The sequence below is a fragment of the Ambystoma mexicanum genome, chromosome 1p, assembly GCF_040938575.1.
Source record: "Ambystoma mexicanum isolate Mex_15411 chromosome 1p, UKY_AmexF1_1, whole genome shotgun sequence".
NCBI lineage: Eukaryota > Metazoa > Chordata > Amphibia > Caudata > Ambystomatidae > Ambystoma > Ambystoma mexicanum.
The window spans coordinates 737350096-737369618 of record NC_090921.1 but is presented as its reverse complement, the minus strand read 5'-3'; the positions used below and the strand labels follow the sequence as shown (position 1 = coordinate 737369618).

The window sequence follows — 19523 nt, the reverse complement described above, 5'->3', positions numbered from 1 at the left end:
AAGATACTGGCCAAGACACTGGCTAACAGGCTCCAGACAGTCATACACACCCTTATCCATCCAGACCAATGTGGCTTTATGCCACGGAGATCCACACGAATGAATATCCACAGGCTACATGCCGCCATTGAGAAGTCTCCATCGCTGCGGGATGCACTAGCACTCCTCGCGATTGATTTCGAAAAAGCCTTCGATTCAGTCCACTGGGAGGCCTTGTGGAGCATTATGGGTAAAATGGGGTTGGGTGAGCAATTCATAGGCTGGGTCAAGCTGCTCTACAACACACCGACAGCTGAGATAAGGGTAAACGGGTGGACATCACGTAGTATTAACCTGGGTAAAGGGACCAGGCAGGGCTGTCCCCTTTCGGCAATGCTATTTGCACTGGCAATCGAGCCCCTGGCAATAATGCTGAGAGAATCACAGTTGTGGAAGGGGTTCCGGTGGGCCCGAGATTGGGAGGATAGGGTTTCCCTCTATGCCGACGATTTACTGATCTACATGAGTGATCCACTAGTATCATACCCCATCGTCACCCAAATACTAAATAGATACGGAGCATTTAGTGGTCTACGGGTAAACTATAACAAATCCATCCTTTTTCCGATCCAAGGAACTGATACGACAGCTCTACACAATTGCCCATATAGAGTAGAAACCGAGCATTTCAGATATCTTGGGGTACAGGTTGCGACGGACCTCACGCAATATGTTCCCCAAAATCTCCATCCAATCAGAGATAGATTCGCGAATGATGTGAAACACTGGATGACCCTACCCCTCACCCTGCTAGGAAGGGCGGCAATGTTTAAAATGCTCACTCTGCCACGATTCGTGTACATCCTCCAAAACGCCCCACTGTATGTACCCAAGATAGAATTCCTAAAAATAGATGAGACTCTCAGAAAGCTCCTCTGGGGTGGAGGGCATCCACGGATCGCGCTCAAAACCCTACAACGTTCCGCATGGGAAGGAGGTATAGGACTGCCCCACCTACAAACATATTATTGGGCAGCCCAGATGCCGGTGATAAATGATATCCTGCATAACAACCCTGAACTACCACATATTAAAGCGGATAGCCAGATGAGTGCCGGGCTCACCCCATTAGAGACCCTCTACAATAGTAGGGTACGCATGATCCCCAACACGATTAGAGCACATAGAACGCAAATATGGCTAGATGCACACAAGCACCTGGGATGGGATGGGAAACTCACGCTGGCACAGCCCCTATGGCGTAACAAACGTCTGCCGGAGCTAAGTAAAATCCCAAAATGGGCGACCTGGGAATCAGCTGGGATAACAAGGCTAGCAGACATAATACAAGATGGAGCAATAATACCATTCCAGACCCTGCAGGACAAATTCAACCTACCCCCCACAGAACACTTCCATTACAGACAAATACATCACGCACTTATCACATGTGAGATCGACCCACCGAACATTCCAGATTGCACACCAATTGAGAGAAACATCGTGGTAGATCGTATCGATAATAAAATAACCTCCACAATGTACAATGCAATAGCCTCTTTCGCCACAACGGAACTTACAGATCTGAAAGCAAAATGGGAAAGAGATGTGGGACCAATACAACCGGAAGAATGGATCAAAGCACTCATGTATCCGAGGGAAATTGCCATCTCGGCTAGAATCAGATTGATCCAACTCAAAATTCTACACAGGGTATACTATCCGAGAGAAGCTTTACATCAATGGGGGAGAGCAACTGATCCCAACTGTCTAAGGTGCCAACAGGCGAGGGGGACCTTTTTTCACATCTTGTGGGAATGCCCACGAATCCAAATTTTCTGGCAGAAATGTTGTGACAGGTTATCGGCAGTCATCGGCCGACGAATACCCATGGACCCCAAATTGCTATTACTAGGGATGGATGACGACCTAGACATCCTCCGATATGAGAAACTCATGCTGGCAACAACCACGGGACTCATAAAGAGGAATCTGGCCCAATTGTGGGGCTCACCCTTATCCCCTCAATGTGACCAATGGATAACAGACGTGGATATCTGTGTGCAAATGGAAATGAGAATATACACTACCAGAGGGTGCCCAGGGAAAGCACGCAAGATCTGGCAAAAATGGGAAGACACGTAGGGCTCTGCGAACTCATGAATAGACTTGACAGGGAAAGCACGCAAGATCTGGCAAAAATGGGAAGACACGTAGGGATCTGCGAACCCATGAATAGACTTGATAAACGTTTGGAGTCCTGCGAAGACTCATCTGCACAATGTATAATTTGGACGCCTAGTAACCCATTTCATGAAGGACCTAAAACTCTGAAACTTGCAATGTGCATGAAGAGCTATGCTTAGTGATTGCCTGTATGCCCGAGCGATGACTTGTTATTAACTTGTATGTATATGTTTACGTTTATAAAATAAATAAAATATGTTATTAAAAAAAAAAAAAAAAAAATGTAGAGAAACCCCTCAGCGCTCACACCAGACAAAATGCAACCCACTAGGGAAAAAAGACGCAGCACAACTCTTGCAAAGAGAACAAGGTTTATTTCAACAAAAATAGTATGCACCAGCAAAGAAATCTGCTGCCACAGAACATTATGGCAAAATCGCCACAAGCAACAAGTTCAAAAGACACAGTGTCCTCAGTGAAATAAGTTACATAGGTTACAAATCCGAACGGCTGGTTGGTGCAAGCCTATACATAGGCTACCTGCTCCATAAGGGATGCCAGGCCATTCGTCCCAGCCCCTTCTGTCAGTCTTATTCCACATGGGCTCCTCTGTATACATCACTGGGCACGAAGCAGCAGTTAATTGCCAATTAGAAGTAAGAAAAACAATACATTCCCTATCTCTAACCTACTGTGCACCTCGTACTGCAGACATGGGCTTGGAGGATACTTTCGAGGTCACCGCAATTTACAAACCCCAGCCTGATTCCAGACACGTCGACGCCCTTCCAAATCTCCCCACCCTCATTTTCGATTTGTTGTTTTGGCCCTCCCGGCACCTTGCAGCACATATCACATGAAGCACAGCCTGTCTCTGCTTTCTGATCTTTCCTTATCGATTGGAAGTGTAATGGCTTTATGATCGGTGGTCTGGGGCTGGATGGTACCTTGGAATTCTGGGGTTCGAGGACGGGGACATCTGTGCACTATAACAGAGAGCTCCCAGCCCCCTTATGGCCTTGCTGGATGCATTCCTTCTAGGGGACGAGTGCTGGAAGCATAAGACAATGGAAGGTTTATCAATCTCTGTGGCTCTTGCCTTTCGCACTGCTGCCCATGTTGCAACATATTCTGGTGTGCCCTGTCTTGGTTGCAGCGCCGCAATATGCCTCAATTTCAATATGTCTGCCTATATCTAAAATGGTGCTTCACTCCTCATGCAATGTATGTTTGCGCAAGCACCATCCTACTCAAAATGCAACTTCTATGAGCATCCCCCTGCCCCTCCATCCTCCCCAAGCCTCTACAACACACTCTGAGGCCTCTCCCTTACTTGAAACCTCTTGGGAGCTTCGGGCGATCACCCCTGCTGCCTTACACGGTCTAAAAAGTAGTGTTGTTGCTCTTTAGTAAGATCACGCTGTGGTGAATGTATATATTTGCATACTGTGTATTTAGTGATCTTACATTTTATTTTCATTGCAAAAAGTGTGTTTCAAGTCCTAATGTATTTTTATGCATACTGTCTAATTTGTATTATTAAGAGTGGTGTCTTGTCGGATATCGAGCTATTCACCATCCCCGTATTCTCCCGAGTCTTGGCCTTACTGTTCTGCAAACAACCTTGATAGTTGGCTTTTGGATGTTCTTTATAATAGGTTGGCCTTTCAGAATCTGCCCACAGGGTTGATTCCAAATATCCATCTTAACAGTTACTCTCAGTGGGCTATGTCCAGTTGAACGATTTGTCATTGTTGCTAGTGATTTGGCAATGCCTCTGTTACCCAAGTGGCACATTGTTGCCTAATCGTGGCCCTTTCCTTCTTGGTACAGTTATCTTCATGAATTACTGTTTTGATTGACCATACCTCGTCCACACAAGGAGCTTCATAAAACTATTCCTCAGGGCAGTACAGAAATCTCTAACTCTTAGTACAGACCTGTACTACTTAATTTGGTAGCGTGGACAGAGCAGTCAGACTTATACATATGGTCCAAAGAAACACTTACACGCTGATGTATTGTAAAAATAAAGGATAATTTATATATACACAGGCAAAGAGAATTCTTAAAGTTAAGTACTATTAGAAGTCATAAACACATTAGAAAAACCAACACAGTGCTTATGGTAAGTAAACCAAAGCATAATCTACATTTAGAATAGCAGTATGCAGTTCAAGGTGAGCAAAACCTAGTGTTACACATTCAGAATGTCAGTATACTATTCATGGGGAGTAAAACCATATTAGTAAGACTTTTAGACTGACAATAAGCAGGTAAGCAGATCTTATTGATAGTGCACTATGTTACCTATTTTTTTTTTAATATAGTTACAGCAACATTACCTTCCAGAATAGTGTAACACAATTCTAAGGGAAGCAAGAACATTGGAATTACTTTTCATAGGGGCAGTGTGCACTTCAAGGATAAGTAAGAACTCGGTACACACATTTAGAATGGCAGTAACCTATTCAAGGTGAGTAAAACCGTATTGGTAATAAACTCTTAGACTTATTCTATTCCAGGAATATGTCGTTCTATACCAATGTTACTTTTCAGAATAGTGAAACACAATTCGAAGGCAAGCAGTAACTTCTTTTCAGACAGGCAGTAAGCAGTTCAAGGTAAGCAAAACCTAGTGTTACACATTTAGAATGGCAATATGCTATTCAAGGGGAGTAAACCCATATTGGTAATAAACTGACACTTCTGTGCATTACCGTGGATGTGATGACAGCCTGCAGGTAAAAATGACACAAAAGTCAGTAAAATATGTCCACTGCCACCAGCCATAATAGTACGTTTGTCACTGTAACAGAAATGTTACAGGAGCAGTGAAAAAGGGGATACAGGGTAACCCCCCCCCACCCCCCGCCAGCACTCCACATAAGGTGGTGTGTGCTGGTCTCACAATATAAAATATAGAGGGGATGAAAGTCCCTCTCTACCCTTGAAGGCGTGTTCTGCAAGTCAAAAGAAAATAAAAAGGGAAGCCCAACGGGCAGCCCAGCAACACTGCACAAAAAGTGTTGTGTGCTGCATTAATACAATGTAGATGCCCAAAATGTTATAGTAAAGTATAGATTGAAAAATAAAGTATGGAGAGTACGAAAAATTACACCCATAGCAAGAGTAAAAGAAAGAGTGAGTGGGGGGACAAACGTTCCCACGCACTTGGGGTCACAGAAAAAGAATCCACAAGTCCAGCAAAAAGTGCTGGGGTCTCACATGTGAAGGTGATTTGGCATATACATGAAAATCTAACCTAACGCTCAGTTGGACTGAAGTGATCTGTGGATACCCTGGCAGAGATTAGCTACCATCAAAATCTAATGTTAAAATAGTGTGATGAATCACTGGATGTTGTCTTTTCTCCCGAGGGGGAACCCGTTCCAACGAGGCCAGGGAGGTGAGGCTGCTACCAGATCGTACCCCTTCTGGTGGTATAATGCAGGAGGATCTCAATAAGAGAATACCCCCCCCCCCCCCACCGCTCCTTCCCTCCCAGGGTAAGTCCTTATAACATCAGACGCCCACACACACTCTAGCCTCCATCTCCTAACCTCTTTGTAGACAGTAGCCCTATGTACCGTTGTAAAATATATTGCCTTAATGTCCTGTAAAGTACTGAGAAGAACATCAGGAACGTAGGTACTCCCATGTACTGGGACGAGGTGGAGCACACGGGAGCAATGAAGAGCAATACCCAAAAATAACTGCAGCGGTATAGACTTCCGCAGATGCGTGGTTCCTTTTGCACAATAAAAACTAAGGAAGAACGGCCTATTGGAGAGACACAGCCAACTAGGACATGAGACTATGAAGCCAGAGAAGCACAAAGGAGACAAACAGAAGGCCAGGACGGAGCCGCGAGCATTCTGCTCCCGGGGTCAAGAGGCCAATGGGATTCCTTTGCTCGACGACATCCAGTCGGTAATGCAAGGTTGCCCGACAGTGACGCAAACTCAAGAGGCAGCATCCAGACCATTGCTCCAAGGCCCGGGCAGGAGATCACGCGAGGTGAAGGCAACTGAGCACAGAGATGCCCACGCAGCACACAGAGTAGGAAAGACCCCTCAGGAAGAACCAGCCACTCATCCCAGGAACACAGACGGTAACAGGAGAGACGTGGGACCGATAGGAGCCGGAAGGTACAGGATGCAATAACCCTGAACAAATATAAAGAACAGGACTATCTTCCTTGTGTCAGGACTTGGCAAGTTAGGTAGCCAAAGAGACATAAAGAGAAGGGGAGAGAAACTGGGGTCGGGGACCCGAACTACACAAGTCATCTTCCTTGTGGCAGTACTTGGCAGGGAAGTGGACCATGTGGGCCAGACCAAAGAAGAGAGAAGCCAGGGTTGTGACCCTCGTAACACTCAGGGTGTTGTAACTGTGAAGCATAAGGTAAATACCAGGAGAAGGGAGTCATTCTCCTGCTAACTTGGATCCATGAGGAAGATCCGACAGACCTAGGGAAGGGCGTCATTCCTCTGAGTCTTTGTGCGACTGAAACCAAACGCCAGGAGAAGGGAGACATTCTCCTGGCCCACTGAGAAAGTGAATATTGTTTTAGGAACTTTGACTTGGGGGAAGGGAGTCATTCCCACAGGCTGTTTAAGACTGAGCTATTGGTTGGAACTTTAGAATGCCAAGAGAAGGGAGGCATTCTCCTGGCTCATGAAGTAGATATTATTTGGAACTGTGTTACCTGGGGCAGGGAGTCATTCACCAGGTTCTGTTTGAAATATTGTTTTGGAAATTTGAGGCCATGAGTAAGGCCATGGGTAAGGGAGTTGTTCAGAACCCCCCCCCCCCCCCCCCCCCAACCCCCTGGTCGTTTTGAGACTGTAAGCCCAGAAAAGGTAGGCATTCTCTTTGCCCACTAAAGAGACACTTTGTGGAACTTGTGACCATAGACCAGGAGTAGGAATGCATTCTCCTGGTATCAGAACAGTAATGCTTCATTTCTTAGTTTACAGTGTAATGGCCAGAAGTAAGGTTTTCTTGACACAGGACGGTGGACGTTTTTACTTTAACAGGCATCCTGGCAGTCACCTTAGATTGAGGCAGGGAAACTCATTTTAGGAATGGGGAATGATCGGTTTTCCCTGGCTACATTTGTTAATACACATTCATAGCCCCAAACATGCCATCTTTGTGTCGGAGTCCTTTTTCTGCACCCTTGCAATAGTTAAAAACATAAAATCATCATTGAAACGACTATGGAGGACCTTTGACTATGTGGCTAAATGGGCATAAACTGGAGGTAGTTGAATCCTACTGCTATGTTTTTGACTGAGGACACTTTTTGGGAAGAGCATCCTTTATGAACAGCACAGGAAGTTAAGTCCCGTTATAGGGGAATAACTCCTTGGCGTGTACAGGAGCCCTTTTGGATTACTCCATTGCCTACTGCATATAATGTAAGGGTGGCATTGATGGTGCAGAGCAGAGACATGGACCCTTTTTTATTGCCTCGAGGGAAAGGTTTGTAAACGCACCAATGAAGCATTGAAATCCTAGCAAGGCCTCATCTCGATCGATGAAGTCACAGTGGCTTGTTTCAATCTTGCCCACAGAAATCTGTAGGCTAAGAATTCCTCTTGTGGGTGCTGCACTGGTAACATTCCATAAAATTGCAAATCTAAAGGTTTCCCATATTTTATATGGAGCACTAGAGGGCACCTAAACCATGAGGTTTCATGAAGATCTCACCTAAGAATATGTGCTCCCACTCCCTTTTTTAAAGTAGTTTTTAAAATCTCTGATATTGCTGAGTATTGCGTGTGATAGGATACACTCTCCATCAAACCCCCGGGCTTCATCTCTTCTTAGGGCCGGGTGGATAGTTCTGGGGCAATGCGTTTGTCTTGGAGCAAGACAACGCAGAGCACCACAGGTCTGAATACTGGTCCCACGCATACAGACTGGTCTCTGGTATTAGGCATGTTATAAAAGATGAATTAGCCTGCAAAATAAAGTACGTGGCTGGTCTCCCGGTTCCAAATTACAGGAGCATATTGTTGGAATTTAATTTAAATGAAGGTCATGGTTCTTATTGTGCATGGAGCCTGGATAAACATCCCAAGCTGTGATAGTGTGTAGTGAAGTGCCATTTAGGGACTGTAGGATGCATCGTATTGGTTTGCAATAAGATGCACCAGGAGAGGTGATATTTAGTGCATCCGTTTTTTCAGCACCTTGTAATTAGAACTGTTAAACGCGCCCTGGAATATTTGCACATATGCTTATGCTATTTTAATTCAACGTGTATTGCAATGCTAGCGTTTTTGTTTATGGGCGGATGTCAGTGACCAGACCTCCATTTTGTAACTCTAATAACTGCTTTTTTCCAAATATCAATGTGGGCAGAGAACGTGCCGTTTTACATACAATGTTTGTTGGAGTTTATTTAAGATGGCATCCACTCACTCTATATTTTAAAGGGAAATGCGGCAATGTTATCCATTTCTGTTCTGTGGTTCCTGTTTTTTTAGAGACATTTGTATTAGCATATGTCCTGACAGTGGAGCTGGCCATTTACATTAATGTTTTCAGCCCTCTGTTTATCAGCAGGTCATGCTCTACAACCTCTGTCATGATAATCATGCCACTGTCTCAATGGAAATTGTTCCTTTCATTGTTATCTAATGTCGCATAATAGCAACATATAATGTTGTTTAGTAACCACAGACGTATTGCATAATAACGTACACCCGCATTAACCGCTTATGAGATTTGCAAACTCAGTGAATTTATCGGTTTGTGTCTGAATGGATGCCGCGTCTCTTCACATGTAGCTTTTCTCGCTTGAGTTTGCTTATGAGAGGCTTACTACTTTTTTACAACTTCTTTACAACAGTGCTGTTGGCCATTCTCTGCTAATTTGTAATATTACAAGATGTCCGTGCAGGCACACATGGCTATTCAATGGACTTCCATGCCGGTCCGGAGACTCTCTAGCCATGCAACCATATAGACTTGGATATGTTTATTAGTCCTTTCTTGTTGTCGAGACTCTTATGTGAACACGCGGTCTGTTACCGCGAAATGCGTCGTCTGCTAATTTCGAATCCACTGCACTTTAATAAAGGACACTTCGAGGGGATTGGGTCCTCCGACGTATTCCATATCTATGACAGGTAATGTCCACAGCTGTGCTGCTTCGGAAAATCTTTGGCGTCTGCGTCCTGCGTCGATGACATTGATGCGCCGTCCCCGAGGACCTCTTCCGACGGCCGACGTCACCCAATGTGATAAGTAGGACGCACAACGCCCATAGCCTCAGTTCCGTTTTTTCCGCGAACGTGTTCGCTTCGTGAATCTCGGTACGCCTCGACTCGTTGGAGTTACTGTTTTCTTTCTCGGTTTGTTGAACCTGTTCGGTTGTTTGTGGCGATGTCTTTCTCATCTTCGACCCCGTGTCCGGGCTTTAAGAACTGCGGGGACTGTGGGTCCAAGATGTCGGTCACGGACTCGCACAACGCCTGCCTCTGGTGCCTCGGGGAGGCCCACGATACGGACGACTTTGTCGACTGCCAGTCGCTCACTGCGAAGGCCTTGCGAGAACGCAAGAAGAAACTGTCGATAGGTCGGGTGTCTAAGCCCCGGAAGTCAAGGTCTGCAGGGCATTCGACCGATGACTCGAGGGGTGACTCCGTGTCGTCGTCGGAAGTCCGGTGGGTCTCCTTCCAGGAGTCGGTCTCGCCACTCCTCCGCCTTTTCTAGGCACTCCAGGAAGCGCCGGCATAGGTCGCCTTCCCCGTCCTCTTCCGAGGACCCCGCCCGTCGGCGGGTCGCTTATCCCTCCATGCAAGCGACACCGGAGGAATGGGCTTCCTTCAGGAAGCAGATGATAGCGATTCTGGAATCGCAGGGCGCCGGTCCGTCTGCGCCTCCGAGTGGGGTCGGTCGGCACCGGTCGAGAGACACTGCCCGTACGCCTTCGGGCTCAGGTGGTCGGCACGGCTCGCGGGAGAGATCCCGTTCGGACAAGGGTAGCCGTTCTCGCCATGCCCATTCCAGGTCCCGGTCCTCGACGCGCTCGAGACCGCGTGATCCTGTGCCATCTTCGAAGAAGGCGTCGACGCCTGGGGCGCCGAGGTCGTCGACGATTTCTCTTGAGGTTCCCTCTTCGAGGGGGTCGTCGATGCCGTCGGTGCCCAGGTTGTCGAGAGACACTCTCGGAGCTCCGGCTTAGAGGACTGTGTCGACGCCGCCGATGCTGGAGGCGTTGCACCTGACGTCGACGCCGATTCGTTAGACGTTGACGCCGGCGCCGACTCGTTCGGCACCCTCGACGCCTTTTCTGTCGACGCCAGCGCTGACTCGTTGGGCGCCCTCAACGCCTTTCGAGGCGATGGTGTCGGAGGGGCCTCGTGGCACAGGGTTTGCCCCTAAAAAGGCTGTGGCTAAGGTCCGGCACTGCTTTGGTCCGCAGAGGTCTTCCTCTCCCCGCCTGGAGTACATTTCAGAGGGTGATGAAGGATCTGATGGCGGCCTGGTTCCGGTTACGGTTCCAGATGACCTTATCTCGGGCCATAGTCAGTTTGATGACCTGCGGCAGTCACTGCATGATGCCAGTGGACTGGACACCTCTCCGGAGGTGGAGTTTTGTCGGCCGTAGCCTGGCACTCATGCCGATTCGTCATATCGGCGCCTTATGTCTCGGGTTACCGAGTACTTGGGTTGGTCCGCTCCCCCAGGGGAGTTCATTCAGGATGATCTCACCGACATCCTTGATATCTGTCCACCCACTGACCCGGTTTTGCCTTTTCATATGGCTTTGCAGAGAAGGGTGGCGGTGGCTAGGACTGCTCCGGAGAGTCTCCCGGCAGTGGGCAAGTCTTTGTTGCGAAAATACCGTCCAGCCTGTAGCGACCCCTGCTACTTGTCTAGGCACCCCACCCCGGAGAGTTTGGTGGTGCAGGCGGCTACGGCGTCGTATCCTACCATCCCTCCGGATAGGGATGACAAACGTTTTGACGGCTGGGCGAAGAAAGTGTTTTCTTCTGGGGTATGGCGCTTCAGGCGGCCAACTCCATATGTGCCTTGTCTCGTTTCACGCACACTCTGTGGAACTGTGTTGCATTAGCGGCTGATCATATTCCCGAAGGGGACGAACGGGATGGTTTCCTTGCTATGGTTCAGGATGGCAAGGATGCCATGTGTGAGGCTGTTCAGTTGGGTTTGGACTTGGCGGATTGTGTCAGCCGGTCCATGGCGGCGAGCACCGTAATGCGCAGGTTTGCGTGGTTGAGGAAGTCTGGGTCCGCTCCTGATGTGCAGTCCCGGCTCCTCAACATGCCCTTTGACGGTTAACACCTTTTTGGCAGCAAGGCTGACGAGAGCCTTGAGAGGTTGCAGACCTCCAAAGCTGCAGCGAAATCGTTGGGCGCTGCAGTTCGACAACCTCCGCCTTTTCGTCTTAGGGGACAGCAATGGAGGAGAGGTTCCTTTCGCTATTACTCGTCCTTCAGTAAAGCGAGAGGAGCTAGCAGTCAAAGAGGCCATCATAAGAGTGCCAGAGGTGGAAACAAAGGTCCTCGAGGTGCCAAGGCCGCTCAGGCAGTTGCCTCTTTGCCCTCAGGCAACGGCGCAGCCGCTACCGCTCAGTCATGAGGCCAGGTCCCATGGTTCGCCGGTTGGGGGAAGGCTGGCGCAGCATCTTGTAGAGTGGCAAGCCATTACTTCAGATGTGTGGGTTCTGGAGATCATAACCCACGGCTACTGTCTTCCTTTTCGGCAGAGGCCTCACGACAATCCACCAGGGAACCTCTCTTTGAAGAGTTGGACCCGCTCCTTGCGCAGGAAATTCAAGCCCTGCTGGAGAAAGGCGCCATAGAACTGGTGCCTGTAGCGGAGAGGAACAAGGGATGGTATTCCCCTTATTTTTTGATTTCAAAGAAAGACAGGGGATTGAGACCCATCATGGACTTGCGCGGTTTGTACAAACTCCTCAAGAAGGACAAGTTCAAGATGGTGACTCTTTCTCAAGTCCTCCAGGCCCTTCAACTTCAGGACTGGTTGGTGTCTCTCGACCTCAAGGATGCTTACTTCCATGTGCCGATCCATCCCAAGCACAAGAAGTACCTGAGGTTCGCGGTTGGCGACTCGCACTTTCAGTTTCGGGTCCTGCCGTTCGGATTGACCTCCACCCCGAGGGTTTTCACCAAGCTCATGGTGGTGGTGGCAGCGCATCTCAGGAAAGGGGGATTCACGTCTACCCCTACCTTGGTTGATCAGGGGGAGCTCTCCCGAGCAAGTCCTGGATCATCTGTCCGTCACCTGCCACTCCCTTCACAGGCTGGGCTTCTCCCTCAATTTAAAGAATACCCATTTGACACCAACACAGCGGCTCCATTACATCGGAGCAGTGCTCGACACGAGCCTGGGGCAGTGTTTTCCTCCTCAGGTGAGGACTCTTTACATTCAGCAGATGGTGCACAAGTTCCAGTTTGCCCAGACTCTCCCAGCGTCCGAGTTCTTGAGACTGCTCGGCCTCATGGCATCCTGCATTCTTCTGGTGCCAGAGGCTCGTCTGCGGATGAGATCTTTGCAGTGTGTGCTCAAGCTCCAGTGGTCTCAGTCCTCCGGCAGGCTGTCGGACCCTGTTCAGGTGCCGCCCTCGGTACCCCGGGACCTTCTGTGGTGGGCCGTGGAGGGCAATCTGATGAAGGGTGCCCCATTTTAGCTGCCCTGGCCGGAGGTGACGATCGTGACGGACGCATCCCTCACGGGATGGGGAGCTCATGCCAACGGGCTGACAGTCAGCGGTCGTTGGTCTCCATCGGAGTCCAGACTCCATATCAATCTGTTGGAGCTGAGGGCCGTCAGGCTAGCCCTGAAGGCTTTTCTGCCGACGGTGCACAGGAAGAGTGTCCTGATTCTGACGGACAACACCGTGGCCATGCACTACCTCAACAAAAAGTGGGGGGCAGGGTCACTTCCGCTGTGCAGGGAGGCGATGCAGCTCGAATTCTGGGCCATCCAGCAGGAAGTTTCGATCTCGGCAGTTCATCTGGCCGGAGACGACAACGAGATGGCGGACGCTCTGAGCAGGCAGAGCACGATCTCTCACGAGTGGGAGCTGGCTCAGGAGATTCTCCTGGAGATCTTCACCCTTTGGGGGACCCCTCAAGTGGATCTCTTCGGCTCCAGTGTCAACCGGAAGTGTGAAAGGTTTTGCTCGCAGGAATTTCCTCCAAAAGGAGCCTTAGGAGACGCGTTCGTGGTGGAGTGGTCATTCCCACTGCTGTACGCGTTTCCTCCAGTCCCCGTCATCCCGCAAGTGTTGCGGAGGTTACGGGGGTTCGGTTCCCGGATGATCCTCATTGCTCCGGCGTGGGCCCGGAGGACGTGGTACCCGGAACTTCTAGACTTGTCCATCTGCCCTCCACGTCGTCTTCCCTACCGAGACGATCTGCTCTCACGGGAGGGGGGTCAGGTTCTCCATCCAGAGGTCAGATCCCTCAATCTTCACGCTTGGCTTCTGAAAGGTTGAGGTATAAGGATTGGGACCTCCCTGAAGACGTGATGGAGGTGTTGCTCTCGGCCAGGCGGCCAGCAACTAAGTCTCTGTACCGTTGCCGTTGGAGAAAGTTCTGCGACTGGTGCAGAGTTCAGAATGTGGATCCTTTTGAATGCGACATTCCCATGGTTTTGTCTTTTTTGCTTTCTTTGGCCCACAGGGGCTTGCAAGTGGGGACCATTAAAGGTTACCTGGCGGCGCTGTCCATCTTTAAGCGCTCGTCTGAAGAGTGTTCTTACTTTAAAATCCCTTTAATTTCACAGTTTCTGAAAGGGCTCACTAATGTGTTCCCTCCGTCACCTTTCCTGGTGCCCGGTTGGGATTTAAACCTTGTTCTTAAGTTTCTTATGGGTGCTCCGTTTGAGCCTTTACATTCTTGCCCTTTGAGGCTGTTAACTCTGAAAACTGTGTTTTTAGTTGCGGTTACTTCCGCTCGCAGAGTGAGTGAGTTACAGGCACTTTCAATGAAGCCACCCTTCACTGTATTTCACAAGGACAGGGTTGTCCTTAGAGTTCGTCCTTCTTTTCTTCCGAAGGTGGTTTCGGAATTTCATTTGAGCCAGAAGGTTGTTCTTCCGGCGTTCTATCCTCCTCCACATCCTGGTAAGGAAGAGGAGAGGCTCCATAGGCTTGATCCTAGGAGAGCGTTGAGCTTTTATATCTCGCGCATGTCCCGGGTCAGAGTGGACGATCAACTTTTCATTGGTTATGCTGGAAAGCGTTTGGGACAAGCTGTGATGAAACGGACTTTGTCTCGGATTGTTTTAGCTATCTCCGAGTGTTACCGCTTGCCGGGTAAGGACCCTCCGGCTGGCTTGCGGGCCCATTCTACCAGAGGAGTGGCTGCGTCTTCTGCCCTGTAGAGGGGAGTTCCTATTTGTCACATCTGTGATGCAGCCACCTGGGCTTCAGTACATCCTTTTGTACATCACTATTCCCTCGATTCCATCAGGGGGCAAGATCTGGCCTTTGGCAAGGCAGTTCTCTATTCCGCAATTTGATTGGGCATGCTAAATTTATTCTAAATTCTTTCCCACCTCCTTGCTTGGTACTGCTTTGGGAGTCTGTCATAGATCTGGAATACGTCGGAGGACCCAATCCCCTCGAAGAACAAGTTACTTTCTTACCTGGTAACGTTCTTTCGATGCGATGGTCTGACGACGTATTCCATATCGCTCCCTCCCTGCCTTCCCCGCTGCAGAATTTCTTTTGCGATTGCAGCTTGCGTTCCGCAAGGCCTCGTGTGTCTGACTGGCAGAAAAACTGGAGGCACACGTTCTGGGAAAAAACTATAACTGAGGCTATGGGCGTCATGCGTCCTACTTATCACATTGGGTGACATCGGCCGTCGGAGGAGGTCCTCGGGGACGGCGCATCGACGTCATCGACGCAGGATGCAGACGCCAAAGATTTTCCGAAGCAGCACCGCTGTGGACATTACCTGTCATAGATATGTAATACGTCGTCGGACCATCCTATCGAAAGAACGTTACCAGGTAAGAAAGTAACTTGTTCTTTCGTTTTGTGGAGATACTGGCTGTTTCTTCTGGCAAATGTGCATATTTATCCATATTGCCTCTCCTGGAGTGCTGTCCGCCCCTGTACTTTGGTACCAGCTCTAAAAACCCTGTCAATCCTCTTATTTCCCTCCCCCAGAGCCACGTGAACACCTCTATTTCTGGGGGGTTTGTTAATGATTGGCATTTTCAGAAACACGTGTGCTGAAAATAAAATTAGTTAACTCTTTTTTGGAACATTGGTAGTATTCCGTTTTTTTATGACTTTTTTCCTTTTAACAAAATGCAAAAGTATTGAATTTTCTTATTCTTTGCGAAAGACTAATGTATTTTTTAAAATATTGCTTATTGTTTGCATGGTCTAATGTTAACTGAGCAACACACTGATATACTACTATCTGTCTAGAGCAAGTCGTCCATAGGGGGTGCCCTTAGGTTGCACGGTTGGTTGATGTCGGTTGAATGTTCTTCATTAGTAAGATTCATCCACTAAAAGGACATGCCCTCGGGTTCAAGGCGTGGTCACTGGCAGTGCAATATGCCATTAGGCCACAGTATTTTCTTACTGTCAGCGGCAATGCTGACGGCAGTATTTTACTCCCCTTTTTTTAATGCTGGTAGTAAAATGATTATTTAGAGAGTAAAAACACGAGCCCCGTTCGCAATGGGAGTATTTTTTAGTAACAAATACAATTATGTTCAACTGTAAAACAGGAAGATTTGCAATCTGCACCAAGTAACTCATGCACGTTAAATCTTACATTTGACCTCTTCAATAATTCTAGTCGTTTCTACCTGTGGTACTAAGTGCGCTACTGGTCCAGACACATCCCTGGATCTGTTTGGGTGAAAGCAGGGGCACCAGCTCCTATCTGTCCATTTCCCATTTTTATTGGGAGTATTTTTACTCCCTTTTTTTATTTTTTGGGGGAGTAGTTGTCTATTTTTAGGGAGTAAAAGAGGCTGATGCACCCCTTATCTGTAGGACTGGTCAGAGGCATACATACTATGCTAGCATAAGTGATCAGACAGTCTGTATACCATTACTCTGAGGCATCCATGGCAGGTACCATTGGGCTACAGGAATGATCAATGATGTTGGCCATGAGAATATGCCTTGAGGTTGCAGAATTGAAGAGTGTTCATTGGGAGGTACACCTCAGTGGCAGGAATGATCAGACAAGGGTTGCGAAATAAAATTGATTGGAGTTGTTGAAGAATGCCTCTGGGTCATGATTTGGTCCTCAAAACCTTGCCTTAGCTTTGACATTTAGTGGCAAAATCAATACATTTACCATCTCTGGTGAGTTTTTGTCCCCACAATGGTTCTTGTGCCAGAGTTGCGGTTTCTCATGCACTTGTTGGACAACCACTTATTTGTCCTTGTTTGTCTATAAACAAGATGTGCATTACCTGGGCGGTCCAGGCTCATTATATAAAGTTAATTCGTTTGACCTTAAAAGAACCAGGGTTATCAAAGTAATTTTTTTTCTGGGATAAACCCATGATGGATGTCCACGAAGGAATGTGGAGGTGAAATTAAATGATGCTTCTGTTGTCTCATGGCTCCAAAGAAGTGTAGCTTCCTCTTCCTTTAAAGGAACGTCAACTAAACTTCACACAGCCAAGGATCTAAGCATCGGGAAATTTCGGGACGCCAAAGCCAGTGGGTCAGATCGGCAGGAAGAATGATGAAGGATGGGTCCTTATTGTATACTAAAGGGAGGCTGATGTGCATAGTGTGACATGGTTATTTCATTAAGTGGGGTGCACACTGTCGCCTGTGCCGGGAGGGCAACCCCAAATCCAGAGCAAGGCCATTTCGGAAATAAATCGCTGCACGCGTTTATCACCGCTTTCGGGGGTGACGGACGACAAGAAGTGACGTAATGGAAAACCCATTTAGAGGTGTGGTCATTAGAAGCTTAATTTGACACCCACCTATTAGGGCCAGTAAAATGTTATGATTTCCCTACATAGCATTGGGGGCCAACCATTGGCACTGTAATTTTCTGGCCACTTTTCAAACACCACACAGGAATACCATCATTCCGATGCACCTCACGCTGGGTGTAGAAGAAGCACAATGATAATGCAAGCCATTTGCAGTAATGATGTGTAGTACACCAAGAGCGTCTTATAAAAATTACTATCTTGTGGTGACATTTCAGTACAGACTATGGCCATGAAGCATCTCGTCACCGAAAGGGCTCAGGAATTAGAATGCCGTATTTTTGCTTGCACCATTGCTTTTTCCTTTTTAAGAGCAGTGTGTGATGTTAATGGTTCTTTCTACTTCACTTTAAATTTAGGCTTCACCGAAGACTTTCCAAGGAAGCCAAGCCCGTACCTGGAGGGGGCCGATCGAAGCCCACACCAAAACCAAAGCCTCAGCCACGGCTGCCTCAGTGCCGTGCTCTGTTTGCCTACGACGCCCAAGATACAGACGAACTGAGTTTTAATGCTAATGACATCCTGGATATAGTAAAGGAAGGTAAGGCGGCTGCTTCATGGCATCTGTGGCAGAAGTTGCCTTTGTGCTTCTGATGTACCGTTCTCGTTCCTCTATGGTTATACGTGTCCCGTGTGGTGTTTGCAGAGGTTATTCATTCCCTATGGCTGGAGATATCGCTGTATCCCAGATTGCCCTTTCCTCGATCTGTCCTTTCCTTTTAATCTTTCTTCAGCAGATGGTTTTCAGTTTGGTGTCAATTGTGGAGACGGGTCCTTCGATTGTGGTATGACATATCATGCCTGCTGGTCTCCCTTCCTATTTGATGGATTTGTGTTGCCTTCTCTTGTCCCCTGTCTAGATCCCACTGGTTGGTGGCTGGGTCGCATCCGAGGAAAAGAGGGAATGTTTCCAGGGAACTATGTGGAGAAACTCTGAAGAAGGGAGCCATTGGAAACCCTTTCAAGCCAATAGTCCCAATTGAACGTTTGGCTGCTCTTTTCTGGAACTTGGATATGAGAGACTGTAGAGGGAAGGGAATGATGGAAGCGAATGCCCGGCTACGTAGCCCAGCCTTTAATTCTTAATGTCCTCCAACATGTCCTCTGTGAGGACCTTGGGGCACATGCAGCTGTGCTCGTGCCGTTCTCCAATTCTTAAGCCATCACATGTACCCGTTGGGGGTTGAAGAGGTCTGAGATGTCTACATCATGATAGTTCAGTTCTATGCGATTGGTCACCTAGGGGTGGGGGAATGGCTTAGTGGATAGGGACAGGACAGATATCAAATGTAGCTCAAGCATTTGAAAGGGTTCTGCTGTGCTGCGAGGATAAGCTTGGAATTAAGAGACTTGAAAGGCTTGAAGAGAACTTTGGGGGACAGCGTCATTTCTAAGCTTCAACGTGCCTCACTGGACGCTCTTCAGCAAGAGGCATGGCTCCATATAAAGATGGCGTAACTTGAAAGACCAACTAACGTCGCTCAGGGATGAGTGGCCTGTGTAACCGACGTGGTGTTTCCACAGCTGTATGCTGATCGAAGCTCGTGTCACCTAGACTCTAGATTTTTATGTGTTTTAAGCGGGGGTGCGGGCAACTTTATTATTTCTTTTATGACGGCCTGTTTGTGGGTCAAAGCGTATTCAATATTTTAACATAAGTGGGACATTTGCCACAAGAGCTATATTTTCTTTAAATCATAGCCTCTCCAGAAGGAATCAGGATGGTCTAGCCTATTTGTTTCCGGGAGTTACTTTCTGGGGACAGTGGGCTATCCTTATTCTGCAAAATTAATTCCTAACATCAAGACATCCGCTTTCCAGTGATTCATTTTTATACAAGCAAAATGGGGACTAAATGTCTACGTTTTTATATCCTGGAGTTGTACTAACGCAATAAAAATTATGTGAAGTGCCAGTCCATTGTTTTGTGGTGTCTGTGTGCAATTTATTTTCTTCTTTTTTGGTACAATTTCCATGCAGCATTACAACATATATAATAACCATAAAATACAAGAAAAATGCAATCCTGTGAAGAAGACCAAATTCCTAACGCCCATCTTAATTCTCAGCATTGTATGACACTTTGGACGAAGAGCTTACTTTGGATTTACGAAAGCTTTGCCCACGTGCTGCTTCAGATGAAGTGCAAGTGAGCTCTGACCGTTTATTTCCAATGGGGAAAGTGCATTGGCCTTAGGCAGCCGTGCACAAGTTGTAGAAAAAAAAAAATATTAAAAAGAGGGACGGCCCTATGTGGAAGGACTAGGAGCTCGAAATATATGAAACAAAGGCGTCCTGCCACTTATTGGTTTGAGCAGACCATGGTTAATGTATGCATTGATTATTCAAAAATG

At 47.8% G+C, this 19523-nt stretch overlaps 1 protein-coding gene across 3 annotated transcripts in view; it reads left to right on the top strand.

Moving 5' to 3' along the window:
• LOC138580024 (unconventional myosin-Ie-like) overlaps positions 1 to 19084 on the top strand; it is a 483826-nt gene extending 464742 nt beyond the window's left edge. For 2 of the 3 annotated variants that reach the window (XM_069650257.1, XM_069650259.1), the window contains exons 27-28: positions 17529 to 17710; positions 18030 to 19084. In XM_069650257.1, the coding sequence (XP_069506358.1) occupies positions 17529 to 17710; positions 18030 to 18106 (259 nt within the window). In that variant the 3' untranslated portion in view covers positions 18107 to 19084. The remainder of the gene's footprint in view (positions 1 to 17528; positions 17711 to 18029) is intronic. The other variant, XM_069650260.1, reaches the window with a different exon arrangement.
• Positions 19085 to 19523: the final 439 nt, after the last annotated feature.